Source organism: Mytilus galloprovincialis, chromosome 2, assembly GCF_965363235.1.
Source record: "Mytilus galloprovincialis chromosome 2, xbMytGall1.hap1.1, whole genome shotgun sequence".
Lineage (NCBI taxonomy): Eukaryota > Metazoa > Mollusca > Bivalvia > Mytilida > Mytilidae > Mytilus > Mytilus galloprovincialis.
In genome coordinates this window covers 79,525,789-79,551,899 of record NC_134839.1, presented here as the reverse complement: position 1 = coordinate 79,551,899, position 26,111 = coordinate 79,525,789, and the positions used below count along the sequence as shown (strand labels likewise).

Below are 26,111 nucleotides of genomic sequence, written 5' to 3'. Positions count from 1 at the left end.
GCCTAAAATTGCAGATTTTTCACCTCAAAATTTACTCAGCGTGCAGACAAACCTATGCATTTGGAAAAGATTTAAGGCATAGCATGCCCTAGATAAATAAATTTCAAATACGTTTTTTATGTTTTATAATAATAAAAACTGAACAGGATTTTGCGTTTCACTTTTTTTCATTCCTCAAGAAGGTGCCAAAATAAACTAAGATCGGTGTTGACATGAATATCAATAATGTGGTCATTTTTATAAATTTCCTGTTTAAAAACTTTGCATTTTACGAAAAACTAAGGATTTTCTTATCCCAGGCATAGATTACCTTAGCCGTATTTGGCACCACTTTTTGGAATTTTGGATCCTCAATGCTCTTCAACTTTGTACTTGTTTGGCTTTATAAATATTTGGATATGAGCGTCACTGATGAGTCTTATGTAGACGAAACGCGCGTCTGGCGTACAAAATTATAATCCTGGTACCTTTGATAACTTTTTACACCACTGGGTCGATGCCGCTGCTGGTGGACGTTTCGTCCCCGAGGGTATCACCAGCCCAGTAGTCAACATTTCGGTGTTGACATGAATATCAATAATGTGGTCATTTTTATAAATTTCCTGTTTACAAAACTTTGAATTTTACGAAAAACTAAGGATTTTCTTATCCCAGGCATAGATTACCTTAGCCGTATTTGGCACCACTTTTTGGAATTTTGGATCCTCAATGCTCTTCAACTTTGTACTTGTTTGGCTTTATAAATATTTGGATATGAGCGTCACTGATGAGTCTTATGTAGACGAAACGCGCGTCTGGCGTACAAAATTATAATCCTGGTACCTTTGATAACTTTTTTGAGAACTTCCCCACAGGTAAAATTTGAAATGAGCTGTAATAATTGACATGGACAATGGATGGACAATAGACACCTGACAATAATTGGTGTTTTAAACTGTGAACCGGGGTGAACCATATCAAGTGAAACTCAACCATCATCTTCTGCAAGGACGAAATTAAGTGCACTGCTAAATCCAGTTAAGTTTTTATTTTTTTAAATCATACAATGCATTTGAATTTTATTAATCTAGGGCATATCATGCTATACATTAAATCTTTTCCAGATGCACAGGTTTGTCTGTACTCGGACTAAATTTTGAGGTGAAATCACAGGCATTTTAGCCAAAGGGTCCACATGAACCTTAAATACATGTCAACCAAATAAGATTTCTTTGGGGCATAAAATCACCTATTGACAGTGACTCCCTTATGCATAATAACTTCTTTAAAATTGCAAATTCATATTTTAATAACAAAAAGTGTCCTGTTTTATTTTTTGTGTTTTCATCTTTAAAAACATAAGAAATTACCAAATAAAAATTCTTTTAATAAAATTTAAAGATTTAATTTAGGGATTAAAAAGTAAAATCACAAAAATACTGAACTCAGAGGAATATCAAATCGGAAAGTCCCTAATCACATGGCCAAATTAAATGACAAAAATGACAAAACATAATAAGGGACTCACTGTCAATAATTTATTCATCAACAAAATATAAATTTCGAAGATAAACCATCTTTGTCAAGATAATTATGATATTCATGCCCCTTGTACCTACGGCTCAGTCATTATCACTGTCTTAGTTAAACCCATTGTCCTGTGGGCAGTCCATATATCACGATAATGACCAGTTTTTCAATAACTTTTATGTAAAAAATGCATGCTAATGGAGTCATATGACAAATCTTAAAAATGTCATCAATTGGCAATTGTAAAGTGGATTTGACATGATACTATGTACTGTATTACTGTTTTTGAATTCCTCTTTCAATTCAAGTCATCTGCATTCAATGACTGAAGGCTCGACCACTTTAATCAAAGGTACAACGATGACAACACTAGATACAAATGGGTATGCCAACCAATAATGTCTATAATTAGAATCTTCAGTCTCCAGTTATGTAAATATTAGGGATGTCAATGAGTACTCGAATACTCGAGTATCGCTCGGAAGGACCGAATATCGATTACCAAAATGATACTCGACTAATTTACTAAATAGTGTTATATCCCTCTGTTAAAAGTGGGAGCTATATATATAGAAATTATCATGTCGATCTGTTTTTCTGTCCATCCCTTTTTCCAAACAAACACTTTATCCAAGAACTACTGAACAGAACAATGTACTTAGAATTAAATTCTTCACACTTTATGACTACTTTTGAGAATTACTTCATATTGAGTCAACATCTTGTCAATTGAGTCACCAGCTTGACAATGATGAGTCGTAACTTGTGAACACCTTTTGGATATGAAAATTTTTCAACATCAAGAACATGTTGAATGATAATAAATATTTTTGTCAGTGATAATTTGTAAAGTGTGATCTCTCTTTTTTTATCAGTTATACACATACCTCTCTTTTTCCTATTAATGTTTTTGGATTACAAGTGGGTTTATGTTGAGCATGACAATAACATGGAGAATGGAAATGGGGAATGTGTCAAAGAGACAACAACCCGACAATAGAAAAGACAATAACAGAAGGTCACCAACAGGTCTTCAATGTAGCGTGAAATTCCCGCACCCGGGGGCATCCTTCAGCTGGCCCCTAAACAAATATATACTAGTTCAGTGATAATGAACGCCATACTAAACTCCAAATTGTACACAAGAAACTAAAATTAAAAATAATACATGTGTTGTGTTGTGTTGTGTTGTGAACCATGGGTGAAACTAAAGTGTTCAAATTTTGGTGTTTGTCAACATGGCAACAGGGCTGTTAATTACATGATGCATTTGAAGTTGAACAATTCTTTAATGCTGACATTTAGCCTTTGTCTAACATTGCTACACACACTGTATGTATATCTTATGTTCTACATAAATTTCAGTCATTCCAAGGTGGACATTCCTCGCATGGTGAACATGATTCACATGACAACTCACAGCATATGACATCTGTGTTGAAAGGATTGTGTGGACTTGGAGGAATATTTTTCTTCTTTCTGATAGAAAGACTCTTGACAATACATGCACAAGAAAAAGGCAAAAGAAACAAGGTAGGTATAAAATATATTTAATTATCCCTGGTTGCTGACATACAAAAAAAACAAATTAGATTTCAATATAGCATTGGTTGTTAAATAAAAACTGATTATTTTACTTTTCCGACGTCATACAGCGATAGTAAAAATGACATGATATAAAAGTGATATGGCCACATTGTTGTAAAGCTTGAATACATAAATATATTTCTTAGTTAAAAACCCTATCACATTTTTATTTATTTACAGGGTAAATCTAAACACACCAATAATACGACAGTATATAGTAAGGAACAAAACACCAGTTTTATAGAACATGTGTCTGGACATGATTGTGACGATATGATTATGGGAATCCACCCTGGACACAAAGGTATGTTTGATTTAATTATAGAGAGTTTCACATGCAATTCTTCCTGGCCACAAAGGTATGTTTGGTGTTAATTCTAGAGAGGTGCACATGCAATTCTTCCGGGATACAAAGGTATGTTTGGTGTTAATTCTAGAGGGGTTCACATGCAATTCTTCCTGGCCACAAAGGTATGTTTGGTGTTAATTCTAAAGAGGTCCACATGTCATTCATCCTGGACACAAAGGTATGTTTGATGTTAATTCTAGAGAGGTGCACATGCAATTCTTCCGGGATACAAAGGTATGTTTGGTGTTAATTCTAGAGGGGTTCACATGCAATTCTTCCTGGCCACAAAGGTATGTTTGGTGTTAATTCTAAAGAGGTCCACATGTCATTCATTCTGGACACAAAGGTATTTTTGGTGTTAATTCTAGAGAGGTTCACATGTCATTCATTCTGGACAAAAAGGTATATTTGATGTTAATTCTAGAGAGGTTCACATGCCATTCATCCTAGACACAAAGATATTTTTGGTGTTATTTTTAGAGAGGTTCATATGCCAATAATCCTAGACACAACGGTATGTTTGGTGTTAATTCTAGAGAGGTTCACATGCCATTCATCCTGGACACAAAGGTGTGTATGGTGTTTATAATTCTAGACAGGTTCTCATGCCATTTATTCTAGACACAAACGTTTGTTTGGAGTTACTCCTAGAGAGTTCCTTATTCCATTCATTCTGGACACAAAGGTATGATTGGTGTTAATTCTAGAGTGGTTCACATGCCATGCATCCTGGACACAATGGTATTTTTTGTGTTAATTCTAGAGAGATTCACATGCCACTCATCCGGGACAACATGATATGTTTGGTGTAAATTCTAGAGAGGTTCACATGCCATTCATCCTGGACACAAAAGTAGGTTTGGTGTTAATTCTGGACAGGTTCACATGTCATTCAGCCTGGACAAAAAGGTAGGTTTGGTGTTAATTCTAGAGAGGTTCAAATGCCATTCATCCTAGACACAAAGGTAATTTTGGTGTTAATTCTAGAGATGTTCATATGCCATTAATCCTGGACACAATAGTATGTTTGTTGTTAATTCTAGAGAGGTTCACATGCCACTCATACAGGACACAAAAGTTTGTATGGTGTTTATAATTCTAGACAGGTTCTCATGCCATTTATCCTGGACGAAAAGGTTTGTTTGGAGTTATTCCTAGAGAGTTTCATATTCCATTCATCCTGGACACAAAGGTATGATTGATGTTAATTCTAGAGAGGTTCACATGCCATGCATCTTGGACACAATGGCATGTTTGGTGTTAATTCTAGAGAGGTTCATATGCCACTCATCCTGGACACAATGGTATGTTTGGTGTTTATTCTAGAGAGGTTCACATGTTATTCATCCTCAATACAAAGCTATGTGTGGTTTTAATTCTTCTAGAGAGGTTCACATGCCATTTACCCTGGACACAAAGGTATTTTTTGTGTTAATTCTAGAGAGGTTCACATGCCATTCATCCTGGACACAAAGGTATGTTTGGTGTTAATTTTAGAGAGATTCACATGCCATTCATCTTGGACACAAAGGTAGGTTTGGTGTTAATTCTAGACAGGTTCACATGTCATTCATCCTGGACAAAAAGGTATGTTTGGTGTTAATTATAGAGAGGTTCACATGTCATTCATCCTGGACACACAGGTATGTTTGGTGTTAATTCTAGAGAGGTTTACACACCATTCATCCTGGACACAAAGGTATGTTTTGTGTTAATTCTAGAGAGGCGCACATGTCATTCATCCTGGCCACAAAGGTAGGATTGGTGTTAATTCTAGACAGATTCACATGTCATTCATTCTGGACAAAAAGGTATGTGTGGTTTTAATTCTAGAGAGGTTTACATGCCATTCATCTTGGACACAAAGATGTTTGGTGTTAATTCTAGACAGGTTTTCATGTTATTCATTCTGGACAAAAAGGTATGTTTGGTGTTTATTATAGAAATGTTCACATGCCATTCATCCTGAACACAAAGCTATGTGTGATGTTAATTCTTCTAGAGATGTTCACATGCCATTCACACTGGACACAAAGGTATGTTTGGTATTAATTCTAGAGAGGTTCACATGCCATTCATCCTGGACACAAAGGCATGTTTGGTGTTAATTCTAGAGAGGTTTACATGCCATTCATCCTGATCACAAAGGTGTGTTTGGTGTCAGTTCTAGAAAGGTTCACATTGTCTCATACAACTGGATGTAGTCATTGCATTTGTTTTAGAAGCTAGTGTCTAATTTACAGTCTTATTACCCTTTGTGGACCTGTCATCACATGTTCCTAAATGAAGTTATCATAAAATACATCCTGTTTTATTGTCAATCCTGTAACATTCATGTTGCAAATTTAGTCAAATTAATACTCATGATCCTAGGGGCATTGAAGTTGACAAATTTGAAATTGTGTTGTTATGTTAGCAAAATAAAATGTGATTGACAGTATGGGTTACATTGATATTGCCTTCCAAATCCCCCATATTGTTTTTCTTGACCAGCCCATGCTAAAGTAAAAAGTTTTATAAGCATTTGCACATCTCATTTCCAAGAAGTTTGTGTTGCCCAACCCCTCAATGATAGTTTATTGAACATTAAGTTTTTGCATAGTTTAAATTTTTAAATTTTTAAATATTTGCAAATACTAGTAATAAATATAACATACAGCCAAGACAGATCTTTGCGTCAACAGTTTATTTCAATCTTTAGCAGCTTTTAGCCAGGAGCGTGTTGTTCAGTGGTTGTCGTTTGTTGGTGCTGTTCAAATGGGATTTAGGTTTTCACTCAGTCCATCTGTCTGTCTGGCCATCTGTCAGTTTGGCAAATCAGTTTTCCAGACTTTGTTTATTCGTGCTTGATGATATTGATTTGATATTTGGTTTATTGTTTCATAATGGTTACAGTTACAGGTTTGATTTTCACGAGATGAGGGGTAAACTGTCTGTTATTATTCAGATATTGTAATTTTTAATAACTTTGGAGGTGTTTTGTTTGTCATTCTTGAAGACGTTTTGAAAATAAGTATAATACAGTTAATTCTGTATTAAGAGACCACTCAAGGAAGAAGGCAAAAGTAATCTATGAATACAGGTTCCATAATTTGTTTATATATCATAGCTGAAGCTATGTCTTGTCTAATTTCTGAAAATAATCCAGGGTGCAGAGCCCTCACATGTTCTTCAAGATTTAATATTGATTGTCTCGTTATGCAAGACTTTCAAATAATTTTATCGCTTGTTCCTTATTACTGAATCATAACTGTATTAAGAACGTTTATTTTTCTAGCCATGCTTATAATATGGTGTATTCAACTTCAGCATCGTCATTTTTGGCAAATTTTGTCTCAAACATACAGCTGACAATAGCTCTGTTTGAATAACCAATTTCACTTCAATCACGAGTTGAACTTTATAATCGGTTTTGGACTTGATAATTGACGTCCTTATTATTGAACTTTGTGGTAATCAATCGTCTAAACTCAAACGATTTCGTTCTAGCGGATTTACTTAAGGATTGTCGAAAGTTAGAATGTCAACAATCGGCAATCCTCGAGTGAAACTGCTACTGTCGCATTGGCATCAGTCGAGTTTTAACGAGGGGAAGGTGAGCATTGATCATCATATCGGTACGATTACAGCTTTTGAACATCGCTTAATGTTGTTATTATTATGGTCGTTTTATACAAATTAACACAGTCGCTCGTCGCTTAACACAGTTAAAATATATAGGTAAATCTAGTGGGCTTGAAAAGTGGTCGTTTACAGCAGATGGTCGTTAAGGCAGGTTTGACTGTATTTTAATCATGACAAGTTAGGCAGCAACCATTTGATTTTCGGGGGGGGGGGGGGGTCTATGGATTTTTTTGGAAAAAAAAGTTTGTTTCCAGTTTTGGGAGAAAAAAATAATTTGTTTTTGATTCTGAGAAAAAAAAAATTGTTTGTTTCCCCCTCAGCTGCCACTATATGTAATGCTCAAATTGAAATAAAAAAATTGTTGCTGCCTTACAGATCAAGTAAGTAAGTAAGTAATGACTTTATTTACAGAGGGTGACTCAATTAGCTTTTGCTAATCTACCTTGAGGCCCTCACAAAGAACAAACAGTACAAATATTACAAAGCTTACAGTTTCTAACATATTATGTAAATGCACTATTCATACTAACTATAAACTGTCTGTAGAACAAGAGAAAAATAAATTCATTGATATATATATACATAACATTCAAATCATTAGAATATTTGAGTAGGTTGTTATAAATCATTTATAGACAAGAAATCAACACATTTTTGTTTAAAAGTGTCCAGGTTTTCACAACATTTTATTTCATTTGGTAGTTTATTCCAAAGTATAGATGAGCTATATGCAAAAGATTTCTTCATTGAATTTGTGTTCGGTCGTACAACAGCTAAATTACTATTTGCAGATGACCTTAGATTTCTACTATGTAGGTTAACAATTGGACAACAGAGTTCCTTTAAGTAATCAGGTGCTTTATCGTTTAGAATTTTCTGAACAAGAATAAGTTTATGATATGAAATTCGAGATTTGAAATTCAACCACTTGAGCTCTTTAAATAAATTTATACTAGGTGTTAGTATTAGTTGGAACTTTGTTCCATTACAATGAATTTTTGAATGGAAGGGGACTACAAAGATGTTTGTTCCCTTTGATTTGTTTTTCACTAGTCATTTTGGGACCCGTTATAGCTTGCTACTGGTGTGAGCCAAGGCTCCATGTTGAAGGTTGTACGTTGACCAATAATGTTTAACCTTTAATGCATTGTGACTTGGATGGAGAGTCGTCTCATTGGCACTTGCACTAGTACAACATCTTCTTATTACTATGTATGTTTTTGTTCCAGCTTTGAAGAATTATGCTGAAGAATCTCACAATACTGACTGTCACAAGCTAGATGATTTGAGTGACGATGAAAATCATATCAACTGGAAGAAGTCTACAGACGAGGAAGATCCATCGCTAGTATTAAGTCATACTCATGGTGGTCATGGCCATAGCCACTGTCATAAAGTACCCAAAACAGTGGCAGCTATTGCATGGATGGTCATTGTTGGTGATGGAATCCACACTTTTTCTGATGGTTTAGCTATTGGTGCAGCTTTTGCAGCAAGTTTAACAGGAGGATTGAGTACATCTATTGCTATATTCTGTCATGAAATACCTCATGAAATAGGTAAGATATTGATCCTTGGTCCTTGTAAGACTTATAAACATTACATTGTTCTGTTTCTGCAATGCATATGCCAGAATCTGGCATTGCAAAAACGAAGAACAATTTGCAAGTCTTAAGTTTTATAAAAAAAGTTTGCTTTTACAGTGATAGTATATGGCCATTTTTTTTATCGTGTCTTCGACTTTAGTTGAAAAAGCGAGACATAGCCATCCGGCATTCCGTCGTCATTGTCATTGGTAGCGGCGTACAGAAATATTCACTCTGCGGTTAAATTTTTATAAATTTTAATAACTTTCTTAGACTGTCCTGTATTTCTACCAAACTTGGACAGAAGCTTGTTTATGATCATTAGATAGTATCAAGAAATATATTTTTTGTAAAAAGAAAGTCCTGTTTATCCGTATTTGACTTATAATTAAATGGGATTCGTTTTTCTGCCAGTTTACATAATATTCAATGTGTGGTTAAAGTTTTTAAAATTTTAATAACTTTCTTTAACTTTCCTGGATTCCTACCAAAATTGGACAGAAGCTTGTTCATGATCAAGAGCTAGTAATCAGGACATTTTGTAAAAATATATTTCCAGTTTTTCCGTTACAGTTACTTATACATGTTTTACAATGTTTTATATGGACTTAGTTTTCTTCCAGTAAACATTACATACAGTCTGCAGTAAACATTAATAACATTCATAAAGTAGGTAAGACACTGGGTTCTGCAGAATCCTTAAAAAAAAAATTTATCTTCAAAATATAGTGCACACACTTTTTCATTCTACAGCTCTTTTCTATTTTTGCTGTTTAAAAAGGAAAGAAACAGGCTCTCTTGCTTGTTTCTAATATCAAAATATCAAAATGTGTTTGTAATTTTAATCGGAATATATTGTATTGATAAACCTTATTGTGTTTGCAGATCTGCAACAGATCGTTTTTATTTCCACATGGTAATTTGTAATTTTAAGATATATCACTACCGGACTGGTTTACAATGCCAAGTATTTCGTATGGAACCAGTTGAAAAGAAATTATCTCGATTTTAACATTTTCTTTCAGATAAGAAGGCAAATGCTTTTTCAAGTGCTATCACACTTTGATTCTTTTTTTTAAAGACTTTTGCATATATAAAGAAAATTCAAATAGATAAAAACTTACTTTCCAGTTTTGTTCTAAGATATTCTATTACAACATATTTGTAGTAATCTAATGGATGTACCTCTTATAGAAAATGTAAAGATTGTTTTGTTTTTCAGGTGATTTTGCTGTTCTATTAAGAGCAGGGATGACTGTTAAACAAGCCCTGGTATACAACTGCTTATCATCTGTTCTTGCCTTCATGGGTATGTGTGTTGGTATTTTCATCGGTAATATAGAAGGTGCTAACCAATGGATTTTTGTTGGAGTTGCTGGCATATTCCTGTATATTGCTTTAGTTGATATGGTAAGATAATCATAAAACGTGTTTTCCAAATAAAAGCTAGAGCTTTGTAATATAGTACATTTGTGACGGTTATGTATGGTACTTTATACAATTTTAGCAAAGGTTTTATGTACAAGAACAGAATTTAAACATGACATTTGTTGTAAAAATTTTATCAGAGAAAAAAAAATGCCTACTTTTACTCAAATTTGATGGAAACCATTGATGTGATTTGGTGACTATATATATACATGGTCATGGAGTTTCTCGCTGCATTGAAAACCCATTGGTGGCCTTCCGCTGTTGTCTCTTTGACACATTCCCCATTTTCATTCTCAATTTTATCATATCTTTAAGAAAAGACTCAGATCGACCTCAGGTCTCTAATCAACGTTTGTTCCTCAAATGCACGTCCACATCTATGTTCAATATTTAAACCATCTAAACAGCATCCAATGTGACGTACTGAATCACAAAAACGATGTCCAACTGATCAGCAGACTCTCATTGGGATGTATAATTTCATTGAGTTATTTATTTTCAAATTGATCTTATCTGTTTTATTTTGGGTTGTTTTGTAAAGTAGTTAGCTTACTGAAATTATACTGTTTTCTTACATTTTTATGAAAATAAAAGGGGAAACACCAGAAAATGACAATAAGAATCACCAACATCACATTATTAGTACATGTAAATGCATATAATAAGTTAATTTGTTTGCTACTGATCATGAATATGTTATAAATAATGTCGGTAAAACTGTATTTGGCATTAAGTTTTAACTACAATGACTGTAAATTATTTATTTTCAGCTTCCACAGGTGTCTGATGTAGATACAAAAAAGGGAGAGCATCCACTTTGTCATCTTTTGTTACAGATTTCAGGAATGATGTTAGGAGGAGGAATAATGTTTCTCATTGCTATATTTGAACATGACCTAAAAAATATCTTCTGATGTGAATCAGCTGATCAAACTAAAAAATAGTGCTTCCAGCAGCTGGTGACATAAAAGAATGAATGAATGATGTAGTAGTAGTATGTGTATAAGTGTTGTATGACGGCTAAAATTACAGTTAAAAATGATGATAATTATTGATATCCATTATACAAATTTACAATGATTTAAGATATCCTTTGTGGACAAATGAAATCTCAAGAACCTTTTTTCTTTTATTTGGTGTCTCTTTCTCTATAATTATGTATAGGTCTTTTGATGACTGTAACTCTCTTTGGAAATGGATGATAAGTGACAAGTCTTATAAAACAATTATTTACTGATTTTGAAAAGCATCTGATTCTTTTTTGTCTGTACAGTAAGTTGGATTTTGGGGATGGGAGGATGACGCCTACAAAAGGAAGCTTCATTTAACTTGCAGGGAGACCATATGTATTAATTTTTTACAAAAATGATTAGGCAACTATTTTTAAGATGAAATGTGTGATAAACATTGTGTCCAATGTAATCCAATATATGTTATGAATTTAAAAGATGTTTGATAATGAGATTAAAGATGTTTTAAAATGAGATTAAAGGTAGACATGTTATATTATTTTATTGACTTTAAATCCTTGATGTTTAAAACATCTTATGTCTTGTGGACTAATTTTTGTCTATAAGTTAAATATATTCATTTAGGTGGTTGTATAATTTCATAGATGTCTTTTACAATATTTGTTTTGTAGATACATATTAAATGACAATGATTACAGACTACAGTATCCTTACCATTCTCATACTACTAATTCTTAGTAGTAAGATGTGGCCTTGTAATAGAGATGAGCTCTTGTGAGGTTTTAATAACACCACAAAAATAAGGCCTATATTAACTTTTTATTGCATGAAATGCAATAAAAACCTTATTGGACTGATTTGATATCTAAATGTTCCAAGGCTGATCACTTCCAAGTGTTGTTACTTTGTAGCCGATCCATCATCCAAGATGGCTGCCAACAGGGGATTTAGTTTAACATAGGACCCTATGGGAAATGCATACAAATGACTTCTTTTAGAGAACCACTGAATGGAATGAAACCAAACATGTTTGTTCCTTTCCTTTTGAGGTGCTGGCCAAGTGTTGTTACTTTGAAGCCAAATTTTATCTTTTTTTATATGATTTCAAAAACCCAAGTAAAGTCAGGTGAGCGATACAGGCTCTTGAGAGCCTCTAGTTTGATACACCAAATATAGTGCATTGATTTTAACATTCTATAATACTATCCATGAAATTTATTGATGTAATATATGGTCAGATATTCAAGGTATAAAATGATGTTTCACTCGTCAAGAAAATCACATAACTTTTGCAAAGTGCAGGAATCTGACATCTGTTATAAAATATGAATTATGTCATTGTCAACCTCATCTTTAATAAAATTGGAGTTATCTTCCTTTTCTAGATTAGCTGTTAAATCAACAATAACCAATGCAATATTTTATTTTATTTTCCACTGATAAAAAGAAAGTTATCAAAGATACCAGGATTATAATTTGATGAATTGAAGCAATCTTTAGCATTCAGTGCTTTCAAGCATTTTTATTCATGATAACATGTTGTGTGTCATTTTTATAGGGAACAACATGTAGTACAGTACCTGTTTTTATAAGAAATGCAATACTACTTGCTTCAAGATGCAGAAAGGGTATATAGTTTTTGTCCTGTCCAAGCCTCAGTCCGTCAGTAATTTTAATTTCAGATAATTTGATCAAATTGCAACCATACTCATATCTATGCTCACATATAACAAGAATAGGATCGCATTGATATTGAGTTCTAAATAATGAAAAATAAACAAATATATGTGAAAAAGTGGCTTCAGAATGCTTACTTAAATACCTTATTTCAGATTGTAACCATACATGAATTTATGCTCACATATAATGAGAGATGTAAATTCTAGAGGTTTAACATGATAATGTAATAATTAAGTCACTGACAGGAATAGGTTTGCATAATTTTGTGTTTACCCTAAAGCAACTGACCAATACATGTAAATAGGTAAATTAAAATACAGTAATATAACATTGGTGTTTGAATCGTAGTGCATAATAAGTCATTTTATATATTTTTATTTCACCTATCCAAGGGCCACTTGGTGTTTAACTTTTATTGTGAATGTTTGTGTCCACCTAGGTAGAAATATGTGTTGGCTTATTGCCATTATTTTGTGCGAGTCATCATTTATTGTTTACATCACATTGTTATTCTTTTTATTTTCAACCATTTTACATAATAAAGCCCATAGGGTTAGTAGGAGGTATTGTTTTCACTTTAATTTATGTTCAGCAATCATTTACGTATACACACAGATCAGTTGTTCTGCAATTGGTTATAATGGTATTTGTTATGAGATACAGTTTTTCCATATTTTTATCGAATCAAGTCTATTGATTTGATTAAAGATTTTGTTCAATTTGAGTTATTATAACAATCTTTTATATATCTCAATGTTTTGCAGATTTACAGCATTATAGGTCAAAGACCACTTAATGTTAGTTACCAGTTAGTCATTGGCATTTTATGCACATATTTTCATTCATATAAAGTCTCTTTCATTTATCCATATATTTTTGTCAAATAATGTGTAATTTTTTATTTAAATGTTATTCGAGAAGAAAAAAGAAAATGTGAATTTATGGCTGGAACGACAACACGTTTGGTTCATTTGATATTCCTTATTCTCTTCTTGATATGTAAATTAAGAATATTACATTTATGTTCTTTAGAAACATTAATTGACTCATTACATGTAGTGACAGTATATGGTGATTTCACCATAGAATATCCCACAAACATCACAATGCTCAAAACAGGCTTGTGTTTAATGGTAAAGAGTCAGTATCAATTTATTGTGCTATTAAAACCTACCTTTTAGAATCTTTAATTTGTAACAACAATATTTCTATCCACTACTGGTTAAATAATTCAAGAATGCTGTGAATGTCTAACATCGACTGGAACTTGACCTGAAACTACAAACTGAACCCTAATACAAATGTGTATATATATATTAGAAGATCTAGATCTGATAAGACCCTAAATACTCAACACTTAGCTCACTCACTGCTTGTTTTTTTTGCCAATTTATTGTATTTCATTATGATGAACATCTCACTTTAAATTATCTTCACAATGTAAGAGTGTTGACAATAAAGGTGTATGAAGATATTTTTGATTATTGTATTGTTTATTATAATATGTCAATATTGATCTCATAAGTCTCAATAAATTTTAAACATCTGCAGTTAATTATAGCTGTTTATATGAATAAAGTAATTAGTTTCAATATAACAATGTAAAATAAAAATAGATTAAGAAATATGCATCAATATCATATATAGAAATAAGAAGATGTGGTAGGATTGACAATGAGACATCTCTCTAGAAGAGATTAAATGACACAAAAATTAAAAACTTAAGATCACCATACGTATTCCGCTAAAGAAAAAAGTCAACACCGCATAGTAAACTATAAAAGGTTATAAAATGACAAATGTAAAACACGAAAACAAGAAACTAATGGCCTATTTTATTTACAAAAGAAAGAAGGGGGGAAATATGATGCACAGCAATGTACAACCACCACTAAATTACAGGCTCCCATCTAGAATAGGCATATACAAAATGTGGTGGTGTTTAACTAGTTGAAATGTTGTGTAACAGTACAAATTAAGAACAAACTACGAATAGCAGTTGAAAAGGCTTAACTCATCAGATGCATAAATCACAAATAGAAATACATCTAAAACAAAATCACAGTGGACATGGCAGGGTACTTTTCACCACTTCGATATACAGATCAAAAGACGTCTTGCGGATTGAAGTTTATTTTAATTTTTGGGAAGTTAAGATGCCTTATGCTACCACCCTACCCCTAGATTTGTGTTCTTCGCACTGATTGGGGTAAAAAGTGCTATTGTTATTATCTACCTGGATTATATGCTATGAATAACTAAGTGGGCACTTTTTCATTCTTCCAATTTGGCTAAGATGTCAAAGACCAATTGTATGAAATATTTCAACGCCGAAAATCTCTAATTACAAGTCGTTTAAATTTTCCAAATGGCAATAGGCGAAGAAAATTTTCATGTACACCTAATCTCTATGATAGAGGAAATAAAGTTATATATAGTAGTCAAAGTTGGTGGTAATTTTAGAGAAATCTCTACTAGTATTTTGCCGGTTCTTTGTTAAGAGTGAAATTTTAAAGTTACCTTTGAAAAATACTACGATATGTGCAATTTGTGAACATTAAAGAATAAAATAATTACTGATATACCAGACGTATACCTAAATAGGATCCAGCTTACAATAATTGAAACACATATGATCGTTTTAAAACATTAACTTGGCAAAGTGTAAATAACTAGTAAGAATTTATTACAAGAAATAAAAAAAAAATGTAAAACATATTGAGCAAACATTTGTTGCAATGAAATTATATCTAAACATGGAGCTGAATTTATTTCTAAAATCAGTCAGTCTAATGCAACATGCATGCATAATTTAAGAATAATTAACTGTATGTTATATGAAAAATAATAGATATTAAAAAAAAACTCCTTGCATCATGAATTTGATAAATAAACTCATCATAGATACCCAGACTAAAATTTTACACTTACGTCAGTCGCGCGTTTCGTCTACAATAGACTCACCAGTGACGCTCGAATCAAAAATCATACAATATTAAATGAGTATAGCACTGTTTTCTCATATCTTTAATATACATAAAAAATGATGGAGATCTAACGCAATAAATCAATTAATTAATAACACTCATTTGGTTATTCCTCTTAACAATTTCAAATAAGTGTCAATTGATATCCTTTTTGGATATTTTTTCACTGGTTCGTATTTCCTAATAAATTTTCTGTTGCGAAGGGTATCTCTACCCGATCATTCCATCAACCTGTATTACATATTGGTTAAATTGTCTTATGTCATGTTTTGTCCCATTGCAGGAAATTTGCACCAATCTCAGTGATCCTGGATTCGGACGCCAAAAGTCAATGTCAATGGAGGTAGTTGTTTTGTGTGTTCGCAAAGTTTTTCCGCTACTTTCATGTGTCTATGCCTCAAAGCCTCCTCGCGTCTTTATAAGGTGTTACGCCATGCGGTTGATACCGACCAGGAAGAATAAGAATGAAATCACGATTAGGACCTTCAAATACACACATAGCTGGTGATAATCTTGTGACTCTATCAGGTGATTTGCGATATTGTAGGATTGCTCGTTGTAAAAAATCTGTTTCAAGTTCGCCGTTTGGTCCAGTGTTATCAGTGATTAAACGTTTGACTGTTTTACGCCAACTTCAGCTCTGCAATTGCTATGCGGAAAAGCAACCGATGAAAGGTGATGATGCACTCCCCATACTTGGAATTGTCTTGTAGAAGCAGTAAATTCTGGTCCTCCCGTGGCGTCTGAAAATAACTCATCTGGTATCCTGTAACAAATGTTCTTCGTAGGCAGTCTATTAGACCTTGTGCACCATTGTGGGCCCTCTCAATGATTGGCCAGTTAGAATACTAGTATATGTCTACGACCATCAAGGTAAGTGACGCCTTTATAATGGAAAAAACAGCGCACAAACGTTGGGAAGGATAATCTGGGTACACAGTGTGTTAGTCGTACCATGGAAGTATTATATTGACATAATACTTCCATGGTCGTACACATGGTTGTGATGGTGCCATTCGATTACATTGATAACATTTATTTCGTAGGGTAGTGATATCTGGGGTTATTCCAAGCCAAAAGACTGACGACACTGCTCTTGACATCATTGGTGTAACACCTTGGTGTGCTGAGTAGAGTATTGCCAAGACATTTTTGTGGAGTGCAGGTGGAATAACGATGCGATCCTTGTACATGACTCCACCATCTACTGTATAGAGGTCTTCTCGAAATTGGAAGAATTCACAAAGTTCAGTAGGCATTTCATGACGGAATTCAGGCATTCCATTCTCGATTATTTCTACCAGTTTAACCATATCATCGTCAGTGTTGGTAGCAACACGTACCGTGTGCCATGTGATAGATTGTAAAGTGTTTATTGACGAGGCTGTGGCAAGTTGAAATTCTTCATCTGAACATACATCACAACAATCGTCATTCATGATTGATGACAAGAAATTGTGTTGAAATTCTGAAAGACAAATTATCAATTTGGTTGCTGTCTTCTGTAATCAATGCTATGTCATCAATTAACCTGAGTTCTTCTGAATTATTGCCTGTTGGGTTCTGCGAAACATCATCAGCAGCACAGTGTTTTGCTCCTTGGACATGCATCATTCTGAATTTGTAACGCAATGTTTTTCCTTGATGTTCCGTAGCCTGGTATTTGAAATCTGGTCAAGTGATCTGACACCAAATATTTTGAGTAGTGGTTTGTGATCTACTGCAATAATGAGTTCTTCACAACCAAGAACGAAATACATGGCTTTATCCAGCGCACCAACAACAGCTAAGGCATCACCCTCTACTAGAGCATACCGTGATTCAGCACCATGAGTGAAGCGACTAACTACTAGTGTAATTTTCCAACCCTCGTGACAAAAGATTGATAATTGCAATGCTTATGGAATAACCTGAATCCAAGTCCGGATTTTGACCAGTCAGTCGCTAAGCAAGTCGGTTTAGATTTGACAAATATGCGTACTCATTCCTCGATTTCGCTAACAATTACGGTCTTTGTTTCTTGATAAAGAATTTCCAGCTGAAAATGTGCACACGGTCAACGCTTTTACAACCCTATGGAATTACTAAAAGAAGCATTCTATACTTATAATTACATTTTTTCGCTATGGTCATAAAAAAATGATTTTTATCATTTATTTAGCGTTGTTATCCAATCAAAAAAAAAGGATTCTTCTGAAACATACAAGTAATGTAATTTTATACAAATAGCACATACATGTAGCTGAGAAGGTGGTAAAGCAGATTGTTACCCCTACCCATTCTCAACTAATGCGAAGCCAATTAGGGTTGACAATGTTTTTTCGAGGGGTACCAACTATACAATTTATTATACTGGATGTTCTATCATTGCCATGATTTAAATTTAAAATTGAAAGTACTTAACTATGAAGGCATATTCATAACAACATTATAGATTAAAAAAAAGTGAAGCAATATGTGTTTTTTATTTTTAATTTTGACAGTCTATGGAAAGTTCTGAAGCCAAAACGTAGAATTTTAGCAGTGTAGTTTTTTAAAAGGGGTACATTCGATTAAGTATCCCTTAACCTTTAAATTATTGATGTTTGATTAATCTTCACGAGTGGGTGACAATCAGAAAAGTGTCTCCCGCTGAGCCATGAGATAGAATAAATTATCTCCCTCGTATTATCCAATCAAAATCTCGCATTTTAACGCGAAGTATAATAATAATTTCATTCGTCGACGTCAAAAGGTGAAAGGACCTATTTACCATGTATTTGTTTTCATATAAAGGGGAACTAGCTGTCAAATTCATGTTCATCGATTTTAATCAAATTCTCATATTTGATTTATAACAATGTGAAACATTTATCCAAACTATTGAAATTCTGAAATAAACAATTAACAGGACACGAGCATGAAAATATGTAACTTCGTCTCGTGTGTATTTTAACCTAGACGTCATCGAGTTGACCTCGAAAGTCATCCAATGACCATATAAACGATGTAAACATAAATATTCAAGCAAACTCGTGCTATTAGATTTTTCTAGGTCTATTTAATTTCATATTATAGATGAAAAATAAATGTTTAACATCATTTTTATCTGTATAAGAATGATTTTTTGTGGATCGAATCAGTTAAATGACAATCGAATGATTTACCTTTGTTTCACTTTCAATGTTGACATTCTTTTCCTTTAAATAACTTTACACATACAATTCAGGTGTTATCCATCCCAAGCTAAGGGTACATTGAAGTTCACATGAAAACGGATTCAACGAGGTCGAATTATTCACTAATAATTCATAATCAATGGGGTTTTTTTTAGCTTATTTTGACAAAATTGAACCATACTGGCTACTAAAAGCGAAATATTATTTCACTTTTTGCATTTCATTAATGATTGAGCAGAAAAAATAAAATATTAGATTTTATATATATATCTCGTAGCAAGTGCCCCTTTAAAAGGCCAACAAATTAAAGTTGAACAATTCTTCGGAAAATTAAATATCAAAGAGTTTGGTTATGGCTAATTGTGATCTTCTTATACATGTATGTGTTAAATACTCAAACTTGCGTTTATGGTCCGTGTAACACTTATCAATTCAAAATTTTAAAAAGTTTTGAAATTTTAGATTTTTGGAATTTTGATCAAAGTTTTAAAATATCAAAATTTCAAATTGTGTAAAAGTTTTGAAATTTTGAAATTTTAACCAAATTATTAAAATATTAAAATTCTAAATATCGTTTTTAAATTTGATAATTTAGGAATTTGATCAAACTTTTAAAATACTAAACCTTACGTGCATTTTGATTATTTCACTTTTTGAAAGTTTTATTTTTTAAATTTTTGATTAAAATATCAAAAATAGAAAAGGGCAAAAAGAGGGGTACCGGTAAAAAGCGAAACGAAATAAAAGCGGAACGAAACGAAACAATATGAATGGAAAACATACTGATACTTAAAAGTTTATGTATGAAATAAAACAACAGACAGACAGTTGTAAGCGGTGAAAAATTGGATGACAAAATAAATATTTCTCAAAAGAAGAGAATTCATTTCAAAACCAGACGTACGGCTCTGATATTGGCCATTTTACTTGCTGGTTTTTCTAGCACCCATATTTTGGAGAAACAGGAGTAACAGTAAAAACTGAAAAACTCGCAATAGGTCAAATAGTATGGTTAGGTTGAGCATGTATATATATATTTTCTACTGAACTCTAAGCAATAAAAAGGCTCAATACAAGGTGTATTATCTCTTTTGATTTCATTTTTTTCTGTTTTGCTCTACGACTTCTTACTTTCTGCAATCATGTTGGCTAAAGAATATATCATTTCATGTACATTATGAACGATCATCTTTAACGTTTTAATCTGTTCTTTGTAAGTTGTTGGCCCTAAATATTCAACTTTGAGCGTTTTCTAAGAAGGTCGATCAAGAAAAGCGCTTCGGTCGTAACTAACGGTCAACGTTATGTTTTCATTTTTATCGGTTGTATGACGATCATAATTATATTGACTTGTATCAATGATTTTAGTTGATATTTTTGTGGTATTTTTGTGGTACGGTAGGAATACTGAATGCGTGGTGTCCCAATTAAGGTTGTGCTAGTCTACAATGTGGGAGGTTTTTGATATATATATATATATATATATACATGGAAAAAAGTATTGCAACACCTTGATTTTTTAAAACTTGAAAAATCAGCCTCTTTTTTTTTTGGATGAAATATAATAGAATATGTGTATAATATTATTGAAACATAGTTTATGATAACATTGGCATTGAAACGAACAAAAAATGTTTAAAAAAAATGATTTATATAACCACAATTTTAATAACAAAATGAAGTGTTTTTTGTACAAAAAAAATGCATTTTACAACTTTTACTGTAGTCGAACTTTACAATGTCAGACATTTCAAAATTAATCTTCAGATGACTGTTCACATCATGGTTGATCGTTAAACGCCAAATAACTAGTCCTTTGTGCGCAGCCTCCATTTAAACGGATAACCGCATCTTAACGTCTTCTGATTCCTGCCATAAATCGACTAATTTGTTGCTAAGGTAGCAGCAACCATTTCTGATGAAGGGCATTGTTTATTTATGATGTGTTTGAACTGGGGTGTCCTTTCCCGCACTTTCCGCCCAATATTGTCCCATATATGCTCGATATGGTTCAAAGCCGGGCTACGATGGGGCCAAGGAAGATGAACCAAATTCCATTAGAACATTGGATCTTCCTCCACGATGCTAATTTCCAACTTTGGCGAGCTCTGTACTACATTGGATACGGAAAACTGTGTGTCTGTTCGTTAGCAAAGGTCTCCGAAATGGTCTTATCGCACGATAACCAGTAGCGATGAGTTGATCTCGAACAGTTCTTGTTAAAAGGCTCCTGTATGGCCACCACTCTCTTTTTAGGATTGTCTTGTATGCAATGGGTTTCCTTCTGACCAACCTTCATTATGCTTGATTTTCTCTAGCAAATGGTATAAGGGGTTTTCATTATCTCGGAAGGTCTTTAACAGCGTCTGTTGCCTGATTTTTATTCTCAAAACGACTTAAAGTGGAATGGTGATGACCAATAATACGTGCAGTTGTTACAGCGACATCCCTGCTTCTCTTATGCTGATAATCTGCCATCTTGCTGCAGTTAAGAGTTGTCAAAGACCCATTACAAGGTGTCAATCACATAACTTTAAAAACTTTGTTATTTAAAGTGTTGAAAACAATGAGGATAAAAACATCTGTTTTGCTGTTTACGGGTACAGTAGCTGCATGTGCAGATAAAAAGTTATCGAGTCGATATTTATTGATTAAACTCTGGTGATACTTGAAAAATGTTTAACTTGTTCTATTTTACCAAATTATATCACAAAAAAAATAAAGAGTGTTTTTTTAATTTCAATTTCAATTTGGTGTTGCAATACTTTTTTCCATGTGTATATATAGCTTATTTACGCTGAAATTAAGAGTACTAAGATCAAATATTAGTAGATTGGAGCAAAGATACTGTTACAAGGTATCTACAAAAACTCATCATAGATGGATACCAGGATATAAATTTTGCCGGTTTTTGCGCCAGATGCGAGTTTCGTCTTCAAAAGACTTATCACTGACGCTCGAATCAAATTAAGTTAAAAAGGCAAATAAAGTCAAATAAAATTAAAAAGGCCAAAGTAAACGTTTAAATCCAACTTATAGCTCTGGTTTTGTAAAAGTTGAAACCTTTCAAATCATTTGAAAATTCAAAAGTTTATATCAGCGATAAATTGTAATCTTTTGGGGAATCCAATATATAGATAGTCACTTTTTTTACTTTGATACTACCACGAGGGGCTTTGATAAAGGTACATTAAAATATTCTGATCCCCAATTTGATGAAAAAATAATATTCTGTGCCAGCAGAGGACAAACGAAAAATTCTGAATCCAAATTTTCTCCATGCCATATAGTGTTAAATTTTGAACCAATCAAGTTGATTAATAGCGATGAAAAACTTATTAAAATTGTTAGCTCTTCGACAAAACAACCACACCCCACTTTTAAAGTTAAATGGTTGCTCCCTTATAGACAACGTTTGGACTGGTTATCATATACGTAGCCCCATTATGGGTCCTAAATCAACCACTGTTTTTAAATAGTAAATAAAAGGAAAGGGATTGTTTTTTGTATTAAGGGATATTATTGTTCCGTATTTGGATTTTGTTATTTGAGCATTTTGAAGTTATCGTACGACAATCGACTTTGAGCAAACTAAAAGAACACATGTACATCCAGCCAAAATGGGGCGTGTAAAGAGAAGCCAAACTGTCAGCTGCATGATGGATTTTTTTCCATTTTTGGCCGTACACCAATGTTGCTCTCGAAAAAACAATACAATGTAAAACGCTAAATTTTAAGTAAAGAATTCACCTACGGAACGCTGAAACTGAAATTTGAAAGTCAAAAAAAATAAGAACCGAAACAATTGAAGAGGTGTTTGGCCAAAGTGAAGTTAAAACATATCAAAATCCATCTATAAGGGCTACTTTGTCCTAGGAAGTTAAATCCTACGTTTCTTTGTAATTTGTATGTAAACAACCTATTTTAAATTATCGATTTTTTGTTGCCAGTGACAAATATTTCATGAATGTTCCGGAACAAATTAGCAATAAATGCAACAGGGAGAGAGTGTGCATAATGAAGACATATAAAACCTTTCAATTAGTTTCATTGAGTTCTGGAGCTGGCTTATGGCAGTAACTGCTAGCCTTATATATAGTAGTCTTTTGTTAATTTATTATCATTGTCATTTTGATTAGTTTCTTTTGTTTCCTATTCTGACATAGGACTTGTATTGCATTTTCAAGTGCGTTTTACTGTTCGTATTACTGTTTGTTTTTCATTCTTTATTGGCTAGAGGTATATGGGAGGGTTGTGATCTCATGAAACATGTTTAACCCCGCCGCATTTGTGCGCCTGTGCCAATTCAGAAGCCTCTGTCCTTTTAAGTCTTGTATGATTTAAATTTTAGTTCATTGTTATATTTCGGAGTTTAGTATGACGTCTATAATCACTGAACCAGTATACTTTTTGTCTAGGGGCCAGCTGAAGCACGCCTAGCACAACGTTCATTGCAGTGGCGGATCCAGTCATTCTAAAAAGGGGGGTTTCCAACCCAGGACAAAAAGGGGGGGGTGTTCCAACTATATTTCCCCATTCAAATGCATTGATCGTCCTAAAAAAGGGGGGTTCCAACCCCCGGAACCCTCCCCTGGATCCGCCACTGCATTGCGACGCTATAAATTTAAGTATTCCTTCCGTATCATGTCTTGGATCTGAAATAAATCATAGGCAATATATTATCGTCATGCAATCGATAAAAAAGAAAAATAAAACGTTTAAAGTTGCATGCGACCGAAGCGCTTTTTCTGGATCTACCTTCATCAAGAACGTCAAAAAGGCGAATAATACTATTTGGTTTACTGCGAGTTGGTCAGTTTTCACTGATACTTCTAAATGTTGGGCACTGGGAACACCAAATAGCTCTGAATTATTTATCTCAAACGCTAACCTTGATAAGAGATTTAAATCAACTTATTTGATTCCGGTTTAAATAGGTTTAATTTTTTTTTTTTTTTTTTTTTTTTTTTTTTTTTGATAGATGCACAACCTTAAAATTTCAGGATACTGTTATCCCATGTGATGCCTAATATGTTTCATAAAAAAACGACTTCTTCTTTCCATTATTTATTTTGTAATTAAAAATGATTTGATATATTTCGTGCTATTTATTTATAACTAAGAATGATTGTTATCAGAGCCGTGTTTGCATCAGTATTTACAGGTACCCCTCTTTTCGCCCCTTTTCTATTTTTTGATATTTTAATCAAACATTTAAAAAATCAAAGTTTCAAAAAGTGAAATAATCAAAATTGCACGTTAGGTTTAGTATTTTAAAAGTTTGATCAAATTCCTAAACTATCAAATTTATAAACGATATTTAGAATTTTAATATTTTAATAATTTGGTTAAAATTTCAAAATTTCAAAACTTTTACACAATTTGAAATTTTGATATTTTAAAACTTTGATCAAAATTCCAAAAATCTAAAATTTCAAAACTTTTTAAAACTTTGAATTGATAAGTGTTACACGGACCGTTTATGAGCTATCTTCGGGCAATTGTAATTTGGTGATCTTTTTAGAATTTAAAGAAAGGAGAAAGATAGCCAAGGAATATTCAAACTCATAAGTCCACGTCCACTTGTATTTTTTTCTATCTGATGAGTTAAGCCTTTTTCAACTGATTTTTATAGTTCGTTCTTTTGTTGTACTGTTATACCACTGTCCCAGGTTTGGGGAGGGTTGGGATCCCGCTGACATGTTTAACCCCGCCACAAGTCCCAAGTCAGGAGCCTGTAATTCAGTGGTTGTCGTTTGTTTATGTGTTACATATTTGTTTTTCGTTCATTTTTTTTTACATAAATAAGGCGTTAGTTTTCTCGTTTGAATTGATTTACATTGTCTTATCGGGGGGCTTTTATAGCTCACTATGCGGTATGGGCTTTGCTCATTGTTTAAGGCCGTACGGTGACCTATAGTTGTTAATGTCTGTGTCATTTTGGTCTTTTGTGGATAGTTGTCTCATAGGCAATCATACCACATCTTCTTTTTTATAAAGCAGAAAAAGACAAATAGACAAACAATATTTCACAAAACACAAAATAGAGAATAAAGACTAAGCAACACGAAACCCACCAATACTGGGGTGATCTCAAGTGTTTCGGAAGGGTGATAAGATCCTTCAACAATGAACAAAGTCCATACAGCATAGTCAGCTATAAAAGACCCCGAAATGACAATGTAAAACAATTCAAACGAGAAAACTAACGGCATAAGTTATGTACAAAAAATAAAAGACAAATATGTTTCACATAAACAAACGACAACCACTGAATTACTGTTTTGTCTTGTTGCTGTTATTGATTCGAATCCTTTGCGAATTCAAAACTTATGGAAACATTTTCCTCATCTGGCATGGAAATTCCATTTACGGCAGTTTTCTGTAATCTAAATTTGCCGGAGTTAAAAAAAAACGACAATAGATTTATTTTGTCCTACCCCATAGCAAGCAAAATAAGTAGAATAGATGATGATCCAACTCACAAATCTTCCCTGATCGAATCACTTTAATACAATTGAATCGGGTAAACTATTTAATTTTGTGCGAGAATAATTTCTAGTATATGATACAGGTGCTTGGGTAGATGATACTGTAACAGATAAGGTTGGGTTTTTTTGGGGTCTTTTTTCAGAATATTCATTTTTCTATATTTGTAATACATATCTACTATCACTTCTGTGCGTGTCTCACCTAGTTTCGAGTGATTTTAAATACACGACTCAGAGAAAAAAAACCTATGTTTAAGAAACGCTAAAATTATTTATTTATAAGTTTCAGGGTCCAATGTCCATTCAACTTTCATTCTAAAAATTGGGGATCACGTGACAGATCGTGTTTCTTTTTAGTTGAAATAAAATGAAATTACCGCAATCATAGCTATTCTATATGGGCTATTTTTGGGAAACTTGTTATTTTTTATTGAGGGAACTGAATTTTCCTCTGGTCAAGGATAATTGAAAACTTAGAAACTAACTTTTTCACCTTACATTTCAATGAAAATTCGCAGTTTGAGCGCTTATATTGAATTTCATTAAAAAAAATGTCTAATTCACAAAAAATTGTAAAAACGATTATATATTCCCAGTCAGTATGTTATACTGAAAGGGTAATTTAAATTTGACCATTTTTTTAAATTTTTTTTAGTTGAACAGTCCTGTCTGGTGCTCTCTGATATTGCCTCTTTAAGGGCATACGATACAGTTACAGGGAAGGTAATGACGTTGCTA

At 33.1% G+C, this 26,111-nt stretch overlaps 1 protein-coding gene across 1 annotated transcript in view; it reads left to right on the top strand.

Annotated features, from left to right (window-relative positions):
* Nucleotides 1–14,211, top strand: part of LOC143064503 (metal cation symporter ZIP14-like) — a 31,440-nt gene extending 17,229 nt beyond the window's left edge. The window contains exons 5-9 of the mRNA XM_076237374.1: nucleotides 2,875–3,042; nucleotides 3,277–3,400; nucleotides 8,299–8,628; nucleotides 9,878–10,065; nucleotides 10,857–14,211. Of these exons, the coding sequence (XP_076093489.1) occupies nucleotides 2,875–3,042; nucleotides 3,277–3,400; nucleotides 8,299–8,628; nucleotides 9,878–10,065; nucleotides 10,857–11,000 (954 nt within the window). The 3' untranslated portion in view covers nucleotides 11,001–14,211. The remainder of the gene's footprint in view (nucleotides 1–2,874; nucleotides 3,043–3,276; nucleotides 3,401–8,298; nucleotides 8,629–9,877; nucleotides 10,066–10,856) is intronic.
* Nucleotides 14,212–26,111: the final 11,900 nt, after the last annotated feature.